At 40.3% G+C, this 19,149-nt stretch overlaps 1 protein-coding gene across 1 annotated transcript in view; it reads right to left on the reverse strand.

Moving 5' to 3' along the window:
• Positions 1 to 1,788: 1,788 nt before the first annotated feature.
• The window catches only part of LOC146677028 (uncharacterized), a 36,132-nt gene continuing 18,771 nt past the window's right edge, over positions 1,789 to 19,149 (reverse strand). The window contains exons 2-4 of the mRNA XM_085429304.1: positions 11,525 to 11,662; positions 8,510 to 8,614; positions 1,789 to 2,315 (exon numbers count right to left, since the gene is read on the reverse strand). Of these exons, the coding sequence (XP_085285430.1) occupies positions 1,789 to 2,315; positions 8,510 to 8,614; positions 11,525 to 11,662 (770 nt within the window). The remainder of the gene's footprint in view (positions 2,316 to 8,509; positions 8,615 to 11,524; positions 11,663 to 19,149) is intronic.

Genomic DNA, 19,149 nt, shown 5'->3' on the forward strand with positions numbered 1-19,149 from the left:
GTTATGCAAATACAGGCCATTTACCATGAGCACAGTAGAGGTTTCTGGGACATATCTACTGGGTATCTGAGCAAAGATCCATCTAAGTGTACTTATCATTTGGCCTACATCAGTTATCATGGTGTTTGCTCAGTGCTCAGGTGGGGCTCAGGTAGGAGGAGCCATGACTGTGTCCTTGCTGTGGGTATAGCTGTTAAGAAGATATGTCCTGTTACATCCTGGTGATGCAATTATTACAAAATGGTGACATTTGCTTAACCTTGCTTTTAGATCTATCTATCTATCTATCTATCTATCTATCTATCTATCTATCTATCTATCTATCTATCTATCTATCTATCTATCTATCTATCTATCTATCTACCTACCTACCTACCTACCTACCTACCTACCTACCTACCTACCTACCTACCTACCTACCTCACACTTTGCTTAGGTTGTGCTTTGGGCTGAAATATTCCTACAGGTAGCTGGTGAGTTGAAACGTGACACCAAAGGTTCTTGATTAAATGTCTGTGTGATGAGTTGAGAAACTGATGCCAAAGGACATCTTCAGTAACTGTTCTGTAAATGAGGATCCCGCTGACAGAATTATTATTAGTTTTTTCATAAAAAAGGCAGAAATATTAACAAATGATTTTCTTTGATCTGTAGCTCATATGAAAGTCAGAGTTTAAAAATGCTCCCAGCTTCATTGTGTTGTTTTTTTCTAGGCTCTCTCTCTCTCACTCTGCTGAGGCCCGTCCTCCATTCTCTCTCTCTGGTTAACTGTATTTTTCCTCCAGAGTTCAGATGTTCAGACAGGTAGAGAGCGGGATTCCTGCTGATAGCAGGTGCTGCTGTCCTCTCCTCACCGTTAAGTGCCTCCTCCTCCACTCTTCCATTTTCATATTTCCACGCACGACTGCCTTGACATTTAGTACAGAGAAATTGACTGTTTTCAGGGACTCTCCGGGGAGCGCTGTATTACTTTGTCCTGTCAGAAAAAGATGTCATGAAAGGAAGGTGATGTCAGGTCCACCGGGTTGTTTATTGAATTTACGGCACCATTATTTCACCACTCAGCATGATTGTATTCATATTATACCCCATCCCACCAAGGTCACCAGCACATCACTTGCCAAGTGACCTTGCGCTTGGAGGCCCTGGGGGGCTGAGTTTAACCAGAGAGACAGGGACCCTTCAGCTTTCAGCTTTGATGGACAGTCGAATAAAGCTGGGAGCTCAATGACACACCAATCAGCCCGTGTCAGAGCCAGAGGAGAGCATCAGAGGCAGCTGCTGCTGCTTTTGCGACGAGGTGAAAACAGCCACTTTAGAACGCCGGCTCAACAAAGACTGGCTGACTTATGCCCTCGCACGGCAGCCCTCGCTGAGGTCATTTGGCCTGGAATTGTGGCATTGATCAACAGCAAGGATGACAACAGGGATGTTGTCATTGTCTGACCACCAATCACAGATAAGAAGTTCAGCCAGCTAGAGATGGAGGTCTCCTCAGGGTTAGGCCGTTCATCCTAGTTGAGTATAATTGAATTCAGGATTAGATTTTTACATGGAACACACTTGCATTCACCTGGTTTCGATCTCTTTGTCACTGTTAGTCAACAGTTGACAATTTTTGTTTATCTATCTATCTATCTATCTATCTATCTATCTATCTATCTATCTATCTATCTATCTATCTATCTATCTATCTATCTATCTATCTATCTATCTATCTATCTATCTATCTATCTATAAATTCCCCTCTCACCCCTGTGGGCGGTCTATCCTTCAAGTTTGTGTCCTCTACCAGAGGCCTGGGAGCTTGAGGGTCCTGCGCAGTATCTTAGCTGTTCCTAGGACTGCGCTCTTCTGGACAGAGATCTCCGATGTTGTTTCTGGTATCTGCTGGAGCCCCTCACCTAGCTTGGGAGTCATTGCAACTAGTGCTCCAATTAACAATGGGACCACCGTTACCTTTACACTCCACATCTTCTTGAGCTCTTCTCTGAGCCCTTGGTATTTCTTGAGCTTCTCGTGTTCCTTCTTCCTGATGTTGCTGTCATTCAGAACCTCTACAACTATCGTTACAGCCGTCGTCTTCTGTTTGTCTACCACCACTATGTCCGGTTGGTTAGCCACCACCATTTTGTCCGTTTGTATCTGGAAGTCCCACAAGATCTTAGCTCGGTCATTCTCCACCACCCTTGAGGGCATCTCCCATTTTGGCCTACGGACTTTCAGGCCATATTCGGTACAGATGTTTCTGCATACTATGTCGGCCACTTGGTTATGGCGTTGCATGTATGCCCTGCCTGCTAGCAACTTGCACCCTGCTGTTATGTGCTTGATTGTCTCAGGGGCATCTTTACACAGCCTGCACCTGGGATCTTGCCCGGTGTGATAGACCCCAATCTCTATCGATCTTGTGCTCAGAGCTTGTTCCTGTGCTGCCATGATTAGTGCCTCTGTGCTGTTTTTCAGCCTAGCTAAGCTATATATATATATATATATATATATATATATATATATATATATATATATATATATATATATATATATATATATATATTGTTGCGAGATCGATCAACTTTAGACCAGACAACAAATGACGGAGGCTCCGGAAAAGTGCAATCAAACGATGAGTTTTATTATCACAGGAGAACAACCAACCGTCAGCATACGGATTGTTTTGCTCTGACAAGACTACATTGGGTTCTGGTTTTATAGGATAAAATATCACACCTACGTCAATACAGTTCAAAAATACATGGTGACAGACGGGCAAAAGTTCAACCCGTGCAGACAAGGGTACATCACGTACACTTCTAATAACCATACACCGACATATAACTTCTCTTTTCTACATTACTTGCCTTTTAGGGTAATAACTTCAGGTCTTAGCATCTCTGAGAGCTAATAATGGACCCTCGTCATTAATCACTAAGTAGAGTACTTTGCAGCCAGTCTCAAACTGAAGCAGAAGACGCTTAGGCCTTTGCTCAGACCTGCTACTAGATTAATATGTGTATCGTAAGCGTGCATGCAATTAACCTGCTATATTCTCATCTCCCCTCAGCATGTATCATCTGGACACTCTCACCAGTGAAGCTTAAAACCTTCTAGAATGGAACATCAACTCTAACCAAGCATATTTATGCATTGTGTATAAAATGAACTCAACCTATAAAAATAGAAAGGTCAATGTGAAGACAGACATATTCAATGCAATATAAACCCTGTAGGAAATATTACTGATAAATGATACTGTGAAACATGTTATTAATACATTCTTCATAAGGCAAATTATATGGTAGCAATAAAAGAATCTCTGAATCCCAACAATATATATATATATATATATATATATATATATATATATATATATATATATATATATAGAGAGAGAGAGAGAGAGAGATAGAGGGAGAGAGATGTTTGTGTGTATAGCCATATAAAGCCACACCTTCCTTAATAGCTACCAATTTGATGTTGCTCCATGGAAACTGTATTCTGATATGAGCATTCGTGAGTTGGAGATGCTTTTGGATGAATTTGCATGTTGGCAAATGTGAATACTACGAGCCGGGAAGGTGGTGAGTGAAGATTGCCTCATTTTATTTAGTTTTTCACTTTATGCAGTAGGGACTGATTAGGGACAGGTTTGTTTTTTAACTTTTATTTAAACTGAAATTAAAATTCTTTAAAATAAGACGCTTTTCAGCACAAGTAGCCATGGGGTTAGGCAGGTAGGGTTGGTAGAGTTCAGATGTCTGGACAGGTAGTGAGGTAAAACCAATGTGTGATAATAGCAGAAGAAACAACAGCAGAAAAGGACCTTCATGCGTTAAAGCAACAGTACTAAGCCACTAACTAAGCTACCCGAATGATGTTTATATACATATTCATTTATACATTCAATGTAAAACTGCTGTATTTTAGCAAAGCTGATAATTTACATCCATTGTCTATAGGCAGGCGACATAAAAATGCACCTGGTGTTTCCCTCAGTTTGTTCTCCCTGATTTGTTCTCGTTCTTCTGGCTTCAACATTGCAGGCTCCTCGGACTAAAACTTGTGTTGGCTCTCTACATCTTAAGCTGGAGATCCAGGTCTCATCACCAGTGATTAGCCTCTCCATGATGGTGGAGTCAGTCTTACACATAAAATGATGATTGGTCTGCACAGGCCTGCAGGTGGTCAGACAACCAGGGGCCAACCTGAGAAGCAGCCACCCTGGAAGCGGCCATGACCTTGAAGGGAGAGTTTGCAAACATTTAGATCAGGTATGTTTGCCCACCTAAACTGGAATTACTTTTAGAAAGTTAACAGAGTGAACTGAACTAAATAGTCTGTCTGTTAATGTGTTTCCCAAGTTTAAAAACAGGTCAAATTGCCCAATTAGGAGGATATAGTTGCAGTGAACAATGTGTTTCTCTTGCTAGTCACTATATCATGAAAATGACCAAATTTGCAGAAAAAGAGTTTCCACCTAACTGCAGATTTAGAAAGTAGACTTCCAGCCTTAATGGAGTATTTTTTTCCTGCTACACTGCAGTGATGAATTGCTGCTCTGCTCTGTTCAAGCCACACTCACTCGTGGTCACATTCTGCCAGACAAACTGGTACAGACACATTATGAAATGACAGCTATAGGCGGCAGTTATTTAAAGGTTGTCATGTAATTACTGCTCAGCGACTGTCCTCATCTGAAGCCCTCGACTCTCTCAGGCTGGATTCAGGGTCAACGTGAGAAAGCGGCGGCGGCTCCCAGTCCACTATCACACAGAAGCTAATGGGTTTTATGGAAGAGACCTCAGTGCTGCAAAACAGCCAGGAAGCTTCAAAGAGTTCTCCATTTAATGCACTCATCCACAGTAAAATGGTAACACGCGATTATTGATGCCAAAATGGCACCTCCATCCATTTGTGGTTCACATCACACGGAGGATAACATCTATGTTTTGTAATTAGTATAATTAGCATTTCTCCTTGGCAGGTTGCTCTGCGTTGTGTTCAAAGTCGAGCTGACATGTTGGTAATGATAACGGTGACGGATTTATCCCCTTGATGTTTCATCAATCACACTGAGGTTTTCAAAAAAAATAAATGTCCTTCCAAAACCCGAGTTTTTACTCAGAGAAAAATAACGTGCTCACTGCCAAACATTGACTTTTAATACATCTATATTCTGTGTCCTGATTTCATCATACAGCCTGCGCTGATATTATTTGAGGAGACACAGTGTAGTACAGTGAAGTCTTTGCCTAATTAAGATACAGGATCTTAATGTAGTGCACCTTTTTCCCTGAACAGGAAAGACATCAAAGACACCGACCAAAGTGCTTTGGAACAAAACACACATGAAGAAGAGTCCTGCGTTACCAGCAACAACACACTGATTTACGTTTGCAGTGGTCAGAGTTTTGGTACACCCGAAAACCACTGGAGAGATTATATTTCTTCTCTGGCCTGGGATCCCCAAGGAGGAACTGAAAAGTGTGGCTGGGGAGAAAGATGTCTGGAGTAACCTGCGTAGGGTATTTCCACCGCAACCCCACTTTAGATAAACAGAAGAGGATGGATGGATGGGTGGGTAGGTGGGTGGGTGGATTTTGCAGTGGTATTGCTTCCATGTCTATGCCCAAAGGGCATAGTGTATATTGAACAACACGGATAGAAAAAGCGTGTTGATGATGCATGTCTCTGTTTTCAAATTTGATTGAGTTATGACTCCTTGAATGAGTTTGTGGTCTCACTGTGGCTTTTCATCTGCTTTTATCCTGTTCCCTTTAAGTGGTGTTGGTGGTGGTAAAGAGGAAAACTCATACCTATTAGGAAATGACCCCCCCCCCCCCCCCCCCCACACACACACACACACACACACACACACACACACACACAGGAGGAAGAGCATGTAAGCATCATACAGGACCTTTCATAGGCAGAAGTTACAAAGATCGCTAAAAGTAATATTTTAGACTTCCTTTATTCTGTGATATTTCCACATATAGCCTAAATATTTAAGTACTTCTTGTTTTGTTTTTTTCAAAATGAAAAATAAAAGACAGTCTGGTATTAACCTGCTAAAATGTGGGCCGTCCTCAGAATTAATGAAGACAGAACTGGATCTGCATCAGAACCAGCTTAACGGAAGGAAAATACATTCCATGTATGCCCCTGCAGTCTGTACTGATTGAACAGCTGTTAATGTGCAATCACATATTCATCATTTTTAATTTATATACTGAACATTACACTATATACTGCACACAGCAACATCTGAAAATGCTTCAATGGAATATAATGGAAACTTGCATGACTTTCCATTATGCCTGCTTCTTAAACTTACCCCTATTCATCTCTTTTAGAATGGACTTGACATTTTTATGCCCTTTATATATGGTAACTTGTATGTAACAACTTTTTCTATAGCTTACTGATATAACTGCGTATCTGTGAGCACTGTGCTCGGCTAATTTTATGCCTTTCTCTTTTATGTTTGAGAAATGATGCAAGTTCGTGTCGTTTTGATTTATCACTTTTAGCTATAATTTACATCTAGTAAATCAAGTAATACATGTTTAAAAAGTTTTTCCTACCTGAAACATCTCAAACAAGTTGCTAATTTAAAAACATGACTTTTAATTTTTAACTTAAACCTTTCTTTAGTTCATCTTTATGCATCAAACTGAAAATGTAATGTTAGAATTACTATTTGCAGATGTTTGTCACCAATAAACCAATTGTTTCCAAAAAGCCACTAGCATGGCTGACTTTGAGAGTATGATCCCTTATAGTGAGGGAGACACATCTATTACTTGCAACTTAGTTGTTAAGGAGTAGATTTACTGTTGTTTGAAGTTTAACCACAACCTTTTTCCTAAACTTAAAAAGATGTTTTTATAGCTTAACCCTTGCTGAGTAGGTTTTACTTCCATAACTCCAACCAGTGAGTGAAAAATGGAACAAATTAGGAAGTGGGGAAAAACTATGGGAACTATCAAAGTATCAAAACACAGCCATCTAAGTTTTCTTGGATACACTGCCTCCACCTTCCAACCTCCTAATACAGACATCGAACCATCTGACAAAACCACACTGCATTTCACATGCAGATAAAAACATGCTACCAGCACACAGTGCAGAGAGAACAATGGCTAGCAATAATAGCGTAATGTTAAGTTGGTCTTTCAGGTAGCTGATGTATGTCCTTTTTTAAGGGAGATCAGTTTTCCATATAAAACACCTTTTCAAACAGCAAATTCAAGCCCACACACATTTTACGATGATGCAGCATTGCTAAGTGTTGCACCACTGTGCCACTCTAACATCTGGGAACAATAAGTTACTAATAATAAGCACACAATAGAGAACTGTCAGTGGTTCCCAGCTGTCATCCTGAAAATCCATACTGTTGATGTTGATGTTGGTTAAAAACTGCATTTAAAGTTCAGTATTTTTGTCCATGTGATGCAGAAAGTCTGCCTAAATCTTAAACCTGTCACAGCACAGCTACGCACAGAACTCAAATAAAACTGAGTACGCTACGACTGTTGTAATAAACCATCAGAAAGGTTGCTTTAATGTAGTCAAGCAACTGTGTAAGTATAACGCAACACTTTTCTGGTTTTAATGCAGAGCCATTATGCAAATGTTTCTGCAATATGTAGGAAAAACAAAACTAAAAGTGGAGTCAAATAATTACCGGTGGGAGGAAAACACAGTAGGGACATCCTGAAGTCTGATATGGAAATAAAATCCCAGTTGATGAGGAAATTGGAGGCTGTCTGAGATGTTAAGTCCTGAATAATATTGAGCTTTTTAATCTGGATGATGCCCTGTGTGTCTAAGTTGAATGAAAACTTAAGAACAGAAGAGTTTTATAGTTAGAAAGAGAAAGATCAAGGACTCCTTCACCATGTTCCCATAACACCATGCTTGTGATTGTATTTAGTATTTTTATTTATCTTAAAGATTCTGTAAATTAGTGGTTCCCTAATGGCGTGGGGTCACATGGATACTGTGTCATGCATGCTTAATCATCCAGTGAAGGAAATCCAGGAAAGTTGTTTCTGTGTATCTGGATGTAGCGTTTGAGCATGCTACTATATTTGGATTGGAGGGTGCAGCTAGCAAGGTGCATACAAAAGCTGTGCAGGTCTATCATGCAGACACATCTGCTATGTGTGATCTTCTCTGCTGTCATTACAAAATGCTGGAGAGACTTTGGTTCAGTTTTGTTGCAGTTCCCACATGATACACTGACGTATGAGCAGAGGATGTGCTCAGCTGTCCTCAGGTAAAATGTGGTAAGAATAGCAGGATGAAGGTTGGCCTTTTCGCCTTCACAGAAAGTGAAAACGCTGCTGAACTGTTTCAGGGTTGTGCCTGTATGAGGTCACCTTCCATGTTCACTCTCAGATACTTTTCTCTTGGTCTCAGTAGCAGACCCCCAACAATCATGTCTGTTGTCTCCGCTGACCTCCTCTATGTATGCAGACTCCTCACTGTCACTGAGCCATACCAATGTTGTCATCTCTAAACTTGATGATGTAGTTTGCGCTGTGTAGCTCTGTGGCAGTACAGTCATGTGTCAACAGGGTGAGCAGGTGTGGCCTGACCACACAGCCTTGTGGAACACCATGCAGGGTACTGTTACAAAAGGAGGTGTCCATGATCAGTATGCTCAGCTTCTCAATCAGTTGATGACTGATTTGCGGAAGTCTGTGAACAGCAGTCTGATGTACCTGCTCTGTACCTCCACCTAAAGGGTCTAATTATTCCAGAAGAGAGGACTTCATGTGCCTCAGGTCCAGCTTTCATACTACTTGATGATATGTGTTGTAGGCTGATAATGGCTGTGGTAAGACACAGTTGACTTCTTGGGCACAGGGATGATTCTTTTGCCTTTAAGGCAGGTATGAACCATTGCTCTGCTCAGGGATGTCTAGCAGACCATCTGCCAGTTGGTTAGCACATTCCCAGAGCACCCAGCCAGGTATGTTATCTGGTCCAGCAGCTTTCTATGGATTAACTTTATGCCAAGTCTTCCCAACGTTGGCCCTGACCAGAGGAGGGGTGGTTTTTCTCACAGTTACCTTTTTTTGTTCCTTAAGCGTACACAGAAGTCATTCAGTGTATCTGGCAATGAGGCATCACTGCTGCAGTCCTGAGGTGCTGGCATGTAGTCCGTAATGAATTCTACTCCTGGCCACATAATGGTGAGTCCATGAAATGGCCATGCTGGTTCTTAGCAGAGAGAGATAAATTTGTCAGAGTTCATCAAAATGGAGTGCAGTGAGTCCCTGATTCCAGGTGGATGAGTTGTGAAACTATCTACTTTACCAACACACTTTTTGGATCCAAACTGCAAAGATGTTTATTTCCACTGTAAAGTTTCATATTTTGGGGACTGACTCACTTTTGGAACCAGGCACCACAGTTTTTAACACTTCATAGTAAGCTCCTTTTCCTCTTTAGGTTGCCACCCACATGGTTTTGCTGGACCAATTCTCCCTCACATATCAGATGACAGATTATTTTGTGCAGGTATAAATACAGGTGTGTCGTGATTTCTGGCTTGGTGTGCTTTGGGCACAAAGACTTTGAAAACGGCTGCAGTAAATCATGTGACAGGAGTTCAGTGAAAGGAGAAAAGGGAGAAATATTACTTTGATAAAAAATTATTTTCTTTAGCACCTCTTACCCTCTGCACCTATTTACTTCAGGCACGTTTGACTTATGAAATATCCAGTTGACACTTTTCCATTAAGCCAGACTTTAATAGGTGCCAGAAGTGGCTGTTTTCTGAGCCCTGGTGGCTTTTTTTGTTTCAAGAAAATAAGATTTCAGGAGTTGGTATTCTAAATGAGTTGTTAAGAGGGATATTTGGCTGAATAGTTGAAATGAAGCTGTGATTTGTGGAAGAATCTTTCCTTCTCGCAGATCTCCTATTTTCCCTGCAGGGGTAGAAAACATTAATATCTCACCGTATGTTAACTCCTTCAGTTTCTGGCTAATGTTTCAGAACAGGGGAGAAAATCGACTTTCTAATGCGAGGTTTTACAATGCCACCGGTATGAATGGATGTTTCTTCATTAAGAAGTTTAAGCCTCCTTGGTATACATTATGTAAACCAGCACTCAATACACCTCAGGTGTGCACTTAATTCTGTTCTCCTCCAACCTCACCAACAGCGTCATTAAAACTCCATTACGCATAATAAAGGAAAGAGGACTCATTCTGAATTGCTGAAAGCCAAAATATATGGCACACTTGTGTGAAGTGCTGCTGGGAAAAAAAAGACAAATTCTGGGTCTAAATGTCTCAAATGAAAATAAATGAAGAAATGCAAATCATAGAATTGTACCAACAATGCTACAGCTATTACCTGTAACTGCAGTGAGTCAGGAGTATGAGGCATGCACGCACAAGTCATCAGTGCAATAATTCCTGTTCATAAAAAGGTTTTTATCCTCAGTGTTTGGATTTAGTTTCCAGTCCTGAAATGTTTGTCTGTAATGTGTAGTAACCAAATGGTCCCAAAGCCTTCAGAGATTTTTTTTTAAACACAGCACATTTAGAGCAACAGATGTCTTTAGGAAAATTCATCTCAATGGATTAATTTTCTATCAACATCAAAGGGAAAATGTTCATTTACATATTTGGCAACTCACAAATTGATGCTGAGCATGTTTAATCAGCAGTTGGTTGGGACCTTTGTACATGACATCCCTAATATGGTCATCCTGTCTCAGTTACATCATAGAGCTCATACAGAATGCAAATTCTGTTTGGAGCAGGATGAAATGTGCTTTTTGATACAACCACATGTGAAACCTCGGCCGTGTTTACCGTTGACCAAAAAAAGGTCTATGTGACGAAAAGTCGGTCCACCTTAAATTAGAGATAGAGCCTGGGCTACATTACTTCCTCTTCATCATATGGGATCTAGAAAAGAGTTCCAAGGACATGAACCAGGAAGCAAAACTTAAGCAAGTCATCAGCACACATCTGAGAGACAAAGGGCAACAAGCATACGAGAAGCCAAAGTCATTGAGAACTATGGGAGGAGATAATAGGTGTGACGGGTCGTGTTAGATTTACAGACAGATTGCTTAGAGTGTTCAGAAAAAAAGACGTGCCCTCTTTGGCTCATCTCCTTCTGTCCAAACTCATCTACTTCCTATAAAACCTTTACGAGCGGCGGAGAAACCTGCCAGGAAGCTTCATCTTGTGACAGCAAGCTGCTCTGAGGTCCGTGGAACCGTATGGGAGGGGAAAAAAAGTTGAATCCAGAATGAAAGGATAAAAGAAAAAATGCTTCAACTGCTCATAGCACGCTCAGAAAACATGACTTCCTGTATCGCCGGGCGTGACAGACATGACAGGCTGAGCAGTAAAGCTGACACTCAGCCGTCCTCTCTGTCATGTCGAGAGCAGGGGGAGGTCAGGCATTCTGACAGCCGCCGGACGCAACTAGCTGCCGAGCCTGACGAGTCACCTTCCATCCACCTCGCTAAACTACCAACTTCCTGACATAACTTCCTGCTGCCGCTCTCTTGCCCCTGATGGATGGCGCGGCAGTCCTCACCAGAGCTATCTGCAGACAGCCTCTGTCGGAGGAAGAGGAGGGGACTGGAGGTCAACACATGAAGGGAGATGGAGTCAATTAAAACTAATAGGAAACAAGAGAGCACTTGAGGTCAGGCAGGACATGCGGAGATGGGGAGACTGTTTTTTTTTTTTATCTTTGAGGACCAATTAGAGTTCGAGAGCAACAGACATTTTGTCTGCTCTTTGCTTTCTGTGTGGGGGGTGGCACTTTTTAGGGACAGGAACAGACTCGGGTTAAATACACACCTCTTTAACCCCTTGAAGTTCAGTTCCAATTCACTTGCTCTTAAATTACATTAAAGCCATTACGTTATTAATCTGTGTCAAATCAGAGCCGAGCGTTCAAGCCTTATACAAGCAAAACTGCAAATTTTAAAGTGCTTCTTTCACATGTTTATGGATTGATATTGCTGCTGCATTACTGTATTCCATTTGCTGCTGCAGATATTTCAGATTTTGCATATTGGAAATATTTAATATTCTGTTAGATAGATTAATCTAGAGCACATGAATAAAATTCTATGAAAGCATTTTTGAAGTATGGATCTCCTGTGAGGATTACACAGTAGGTCAAAAGTCAACCTTTCATGTGTTCATAAAAACACACCAATCAATGCATCTGAATTGATTAACAAGTACATAATAAAAGTAAATCAAATAACCAATAACAGGAACAGAATTAAATCATCTGCTGCTCAATAACAAACAACCTGCAAATGATGAACAGTATTAATCTTTAGTATGGTGACTGTGAATGACAAGTGGACATGAACACATGAAGAGCTCTTGTCTACAGGAATGAAACAACCCAAAATACCAGCATTTATCAACTTTGTATCATCCTAATGCTGTTCGGCCAAATCTGCAGCTCTGTGAAGACTTTTAGTTGGATTCAGCCCGATCTCACACAAAACTAAAACTTTCTTCAGGGAGTTAAAAAGTCCTATTTTGCATCAAATAAAAAAGAAATGTTATGAGAAATGGGGATCCGTTCAATGCATGTGTAAAAGAAAGCATAGTGGGAACTTTACTGCAAAATGAAGTGAGCATACTGGCATTTCAGTTGAGCTAAAGTCAGCTTGAATATTTTCATTTTACACAATTAGAAGAGAAGCTGTGAGGCCCACAGACAGAAAACATTAGTGTAAATTCTTACTTGACTTCCGTCTCACTCGCAGTTGTTTCTACACATGGGTCATAGTTTCCTCAAGCACAGAAACCAGCTAAGAGGTTAATGTGGTACCAAGTCTAGAATAAAACCTCCATCAAAAGAAGAGTTAAGAAGGGGAAACCTTATATAAATTTGGCACAGGGATAAATGGAAGTGAGTGTGGGATGACTGCTGTTGGACTGAGTTACTGAGAAAACTGATATCTCAACACCTGAACTTGGAATGATGAGATTTATGGAGGTAAGTTGGATGTTGGAGGCATCTCGGGTTCCTAGAGCCTTTCCCAGAGAGGCAGGATACACCCTGGACTCATCGCCAGCCTGTCGCAGGACTAACACAGAGAGACAGACAATCATTCACATCTATGGGCAATGCAGAATCAGCAGCTAACCAAACCAAAACAACAAGTCTTTTACTGTGGGAGGAAGCCAGAGTACCTGGAGAGAACCCACGCAGAAGGGCGTGGATTTGAACTTAAGACTATGAGGCGATAGTGGTAACCACCACGCCACCATGCTGCAGAGGCAAAAGAAAGAAAAAAACACTTTTCACATAACTGAGTGATTTTAACAACATGTAACAACGATATATTTTTGTACAGCAGCTTTAAAGCTTCATCTTTGACTTGGAACATGATTTGCTTTCTGATTGGACCCAGTTTTTCTGAAACTGTATTTCAGATGTAAATCCTGATTAAAATTTATTTTTCTTCTATCAGCCTCCAGTAGAATTTAAGTCATTTCCCTCTCTTCCTATTTCAGGCAGTTGTGTTTTTATTGAACCCAGAGGGGAAATTGGTTTGTTAACAGCAGCAGTGAGGAGGTGTACGGATTACGGAGAAGAAAAAACAAGGGGGGGAAACGGGATAATGATGGGAATGAATACAAATAAAATCATATTAAAGTTTGGATCTTTATGCTAGTAGTAAAATATTAATGAAACCTTGTAAAACTGTGGGAGAAAATGATAATTTATAACTCACGGATCTGCTAGTTAAAATGTGATGATGTGAAACTCAGATGGAGTTATGAATAAACAGAATGATTCAGGGAAATGATTCAGAAAACTTCCTTTAAATGATCCGTGGGCTTATTACTGCAGACAGAAATGAAATGAATAATGTGAATACTGGGATGTAAGGCATGTAGGATTTACCGGAGCATCTTTCTAACTTTGTTAAGCCCACTCCTGCTTTTGGTCAAAGTATTTTTTTTCTTTATTGATGGTTAATAATATTTAATGATTATTAGTAAAAAGAACATTCAGATTTTCCCCAAGTATATCTTTAAATGTTCAGCATATCCATAACCACAGATTTTCATTTTCAGAATAAGAGCATATTTTAATCCCTGGTGGAAATGTTATATATATATATATATATATATATATATATATATAATATTACACTTGACACGTGCACAAGATTTAAAATAGTAGAACAGTGGTCCAGTGGTTAGCACCGTGTTCCCACAATAAGAGGCCTTTTTGTGTAAGGTTTGCATTTTAAGTTAATTATTTCAAAGTTAAAACAATGTGATGTAGAATATAAATAAATAAAGTCAAAATGGTCCGAAATATATATTTGATCTGCTGATGCCATATGAGCCTCAGAGACTTCTAAGATCATCTGGGTCTACAAAACTGCAGCTCAAACTTTAAGCTTCATATAAAGTGAGATTCTCAGAATCCACAAAAATCTGACAGTGAATCTGAGTCACATTTAAAATGCACTTATGGATTCTGCAGCCAGGCCTGTGAGGTGTGTTTCTGCCACAGCCATCTTCCTCCGGGTGTCTGACCGCCGACCGTGCTCGTATCAAATGACACTTGTGGTGAATTTTTACACTACTGTGAAAGAAAATGTCAGAATGAAGCAGCAGGAAAATGACATTCTACATTTTGGTTAATGTATCTGTATTTACTCTTAAACATGGTCATGCACTAATACATATCATAACGCTCTTTTAATTATGTTAAATTAATAATTATGATTATAAACTCAGATTAGCTTAATTGAGTAAAGAGAAAGACGATCACTTTTAATTGTCTAAGTAAAGTATAAATGTTTGCCAGCGTGTCTCTCTATATGTTAAGTAAACTTTCTAAATCTATATGGGCACCAAGGCAACAGTGACGCTGAATTTACGAGTTACGTGATGAGAGCTGCATGGCTTTGATCACATGGATTTGTGGAAAACAACGATGGAAAAGCAGCAATAACTAAATGACTCTGAATAATTCTATCGTTTTTTAAAATGCATTTTTAGAGTGGGTTTCTACAGTACACAACATCACAAAGATGGCAGCAAAATTTTAAAATGTTAACATGTTGCCTGCATATTTTCTGCAAAGTCTACAGACATGGTTTGCATCCACGTGATCTAAGCGCATGGCCTAGACTCTTTTCATTATAGCACTGTGATCGCTGTGAATATAAAAAGCTTGTAGCAGAGTGCTCGACCCCTCTCTTTCCTCTGCAGTGCATTTCTGAATCTTTGGCAAATTGGAATGATTTCATGTTGACGATTATTTTCATGTGTTATAATGAATCATATCTCATATCTAATATAAACAACAGAAAAGTCTATGGTCAGCTATGCACACTTCAAGTAAAAAGCAACAGTTATTAACTGGAAATGCCGATGTGTAGTTCACAGATATAAAAATCATTTATATGAAACAGTGTAATGTATAAAGACATGTATAAAAAATTCTGTTCACTGTGGGTAATGAGGTACTTTTATAGATATATAAAAGTACAAACTTCACATATGGAGAAAATAAAAGTCAGTTCATAACCCGTGCTTTGGTTGAATTCTGTTGTTTCACGTTTTGTTCTGTCTCCGTATGTTACTGGTGAAACACAACAACATCACACTCGCTGCAATGCAATGCTGTCCTGACCTCCTGCCCTCTGGTGTTTGCCGAAAACACACTCTGATGCCCAGTTTGCTTTAAATTGACGGGAATCAAAAGCTTCTTTTCCACTAGTACCCTTTTTGCTTGACTCGACTCAACTCTGCTCTACTTGGTTTCAGTCATTTTTTTATTACAATTGCATACCATCCATTGTGGTGGTATTTATAGCAGCATGAAAGAGCCATGATGTCTTCTGTAACAGCAGAGGGAGGTATTTTATTTCAAGCCAACATGAAGATAATCACAGGGAAGGCGTTTAATCAGACATTGTTAACACATTTACATGTACAAAAATATTAGCCGCCTAGCTTAATCATCTCTGACATTTAAGGACATGTACTTCATACGTTTTTTGTTCTTGACTTCTTGTCTTTAATTATATTATCTCCCCCTGCTGGTAATGCAACTTCTGCATAAATGTCTGTGAAACGCTTTGGTGTGATAATGGGTTGGTTGAGCATCTCATTTTAACCTTTCTGGTCTTTCATTTGGTAGTGTATGGATCCAATATGTTTCCCATACATTGAGCCCTGAGCAAAAACACATAGGCAGCTATCACTTGGAAAGTCTAACCTGTGTCCAAGTTGTGTAAAAGTTTCGTGTTTTGAACACAACACTCAAAAAGGCTGGGGAACACCCTGGATATGAGTTACTCCGGGAGGTTTTGCTGCAATCTTCTGGATGTATTTATGTCAGTTTAGTTTAGTTCAATCACTGCATAATCATATTTGCATGTCTAACCCCACGCTCAACTGTTAATGTGCCTCATTTTCGTGAGATCAGGTAAAGGATGCATTCAGAGCAGAGACTGATTATTTGATAACATGAGTTACCGCCAATATCATTACACCTGGATAGCAGTGAAATGGCAAAACTACTTGATATTCAGAGCTTCTGTGTTGAACGCATTCAGTTCCATTCATTCTAATGCGTTCTCTGTATGGCCCCTACACATTGTATACATGCAAGAAAATAAGTGGAGGGAGACAGTCAGCCAGCATACCTTCACAATAGCCTCCTCATTGAAAACACCTTGGGATAATGATGGAGGTACTCCTAAGCGGCTCGGTGGTCAAGAGGAAGTGGGGCTTATCGCGGTTGCCGTGGCAACTGACAGAGGAGACCATGAGACGGGCACAGATGTCTTGTCTCGCTCGCCCGGTCTCGTTAGGAAACAATCTGTGGCGGTTTTCATTTGAGAGGAAAAACGGAGAGAAACGTCGTATCTGAGCTGATGATGGAGAAGAAAATGTCTGCTTCAGCTCACGCTGAAGCAATTATTGGCAATTTATTTCATCATCTATGAATTCATGACCTGTACTGACATCCATTTTTCCCCACTGTCACACGAGAGACAGAACGGGCTTTAGTTGGTGTCCTGTACCCTGAAAACAAGCCTCGTTCCATTTCTTGGCTTAAATAAATGCGGGGAGGTTCCAATAACCAGAAGTTCATTCAGCATTTATTATTTCAATTTGTGAGAATGGCTTCCTGATGACGATAATCTCAGGTTAAAATATTGCCATCAACACAGGCCCACATCCAGTAGAGAACACAGTGTCCCTTCAGTCTGGTTTCTTGTTATGCGGCACACACTTTACACACCTGCAGTCACACATGGTCACACAAAGCTATTTTCCTTTTTTAGTTTAATCAGGAATTTAGTCACATGGTGTGTTGTAACTGTGAGTGGTAAAAAGGTTCTTGGAAACAGAACTGAATCACTGTTTTAAACATATCACAAAACCCCAAAATGTTTCAGAGTCGAACAAGATATTAAGACAGGAATATAATCGCTTAGAGGTGGGCGTAACTTGGCAAAGATGCTGTCTCTGGAGAAATGCTTTCATTGAGCTAAAGAGGACTACTTTACTTAGAAATCTGAAGCTCGGGTAAGAAACAGTGATCAAAGTGAGGTTAAAATCATCGGACCAGACCTGATCCCATCCAGCAAAAACAATGCCACTGAAAAACAAGATGATTGCAGATCAGTTACAAATATAAAGGCCAACCTGCTACACTCCTCTCCACACAAACAGCTTCCTGCTAGAAACTGTTTGTTAGCTAATTGCATTAAATGCATTAAAATGGCTCAACAGGCCCAAAAGTACTATTCAAGAAGGCCGTGCTACTTTTTTGCTGAGTGAAAGTTGAGCATTTTGTCTGTTACTCTGCACTGATTAGCTTATATGTGTGTCTGTAGATGCTAACCTGTCGTCTGCTAACCTGGCTAGCTAGAATTAGCTGATAATGTAAACGTCACTTGTAGCTCCAGAACAGTAAAATGCATTAAAACCTCCAAATCAGAGTCCAAACCTGCTGGGCGACATCTATCTTTTAGAGTCTTGTACTGCTGTAAACAAACTGATCATATCTGCCAAAGATCCAGTTTCTGCTCCAGATTTCAGAACTTTGAGTGCTTTTATTGATCTCGCAGTGATGCTGTGTGTAGTTTTTGGGGTGATTAAATGCAAATAATGGAAGTGCTTAGATATTAAGTATTCAGCTGCAATGACACTGATTTAAGCAGTGACTAAAGGGTTACTATGCCAGTTGCTAAGACAATCTTTTCAAACATAATGAAACTGACTGTGAATACAGTTTATTTATCCTAAGGATTTTTTGTGCCTTGTTAATCTTGTAAAATGGAGCGTGTATTGCTGACTGTAGCTACAAACAGTCACTAATTATACATAATTATCCTGTTACTCATTTTTCAGATCCTTGCTCTTGTTTCATGTTCTGAACTTGCTGCAGTGTTTGACGGGTTTACATTTCTCTTGACTCTTTTTCCCTTCTTTTGGTGCTAGTACTTGTAAGAATAACTCTTCTTTTAAAAAAGAAATCGGAATGTGAACTAAGTGCACATGAGGCTTTAAGGTGGCGACGTCAGAGCAGACAATGCCATTAAGCAGCAGATCTGGAAGTGATTATTCTTAAGACAATCAGACTGTCAGACAACTGGCAGCTTGTGCTCTGAGGCTAGAATTTTAAAGTGGCCTGACCTGCTCTTTAAATCCCGCCGTTACCGCCGCTTTTGCTGATCGTTGTCACCATCGCCTCCTGACATACTCTGATCTGAGAGCAGCTCGCGACTCGGTCTGTCATCTTAAAGAATAAAAAGGCGTCGCTCTCACTTCTCTAATGGGCCGAGATGACTGTTCACCTTTTGAGCTTAACGCAACCTGAGAGCAGCAGGTACGTTTCTCGCCTCTTTTTCGCTCGTTCTTTTTCTCACCATCCGAATAACCTGCGAGCTGATAATGGCTTCTCCCATCGAAGATTCATCCCTCGTTCTATAACTTTCCTCCTGAATGCAAATATACTCTGTCACATCTTTCTGACCCCCTCCTCCCTCTCTTTCCTTTTCTGTAGAAGCATAGCAGAGGATTAGCAGCCATGCGTGACTGATGGGGAGAAGATACGCCATCAGAATAAGTTAGAAGACGGAGATCTCT

The sequence above is a fragment of the Rhamphochromis longiceps genome, linkage group LG2 (genome assembly GCF_057381845.1).
Source record: "Rhamphochromis longiceps isolate RC_006_pf linkage group LG2, R_longiceps_female_GT1.1, whole genome shotgun sequence".
In the NCBI taxonomy this organism is placed as follows: Eukaryota; Metazoa; Chordata; class Actinopteri; order Cichliformes; family Cichlidae; genus Rhamphochromis; species Rhamphochromis longiceps.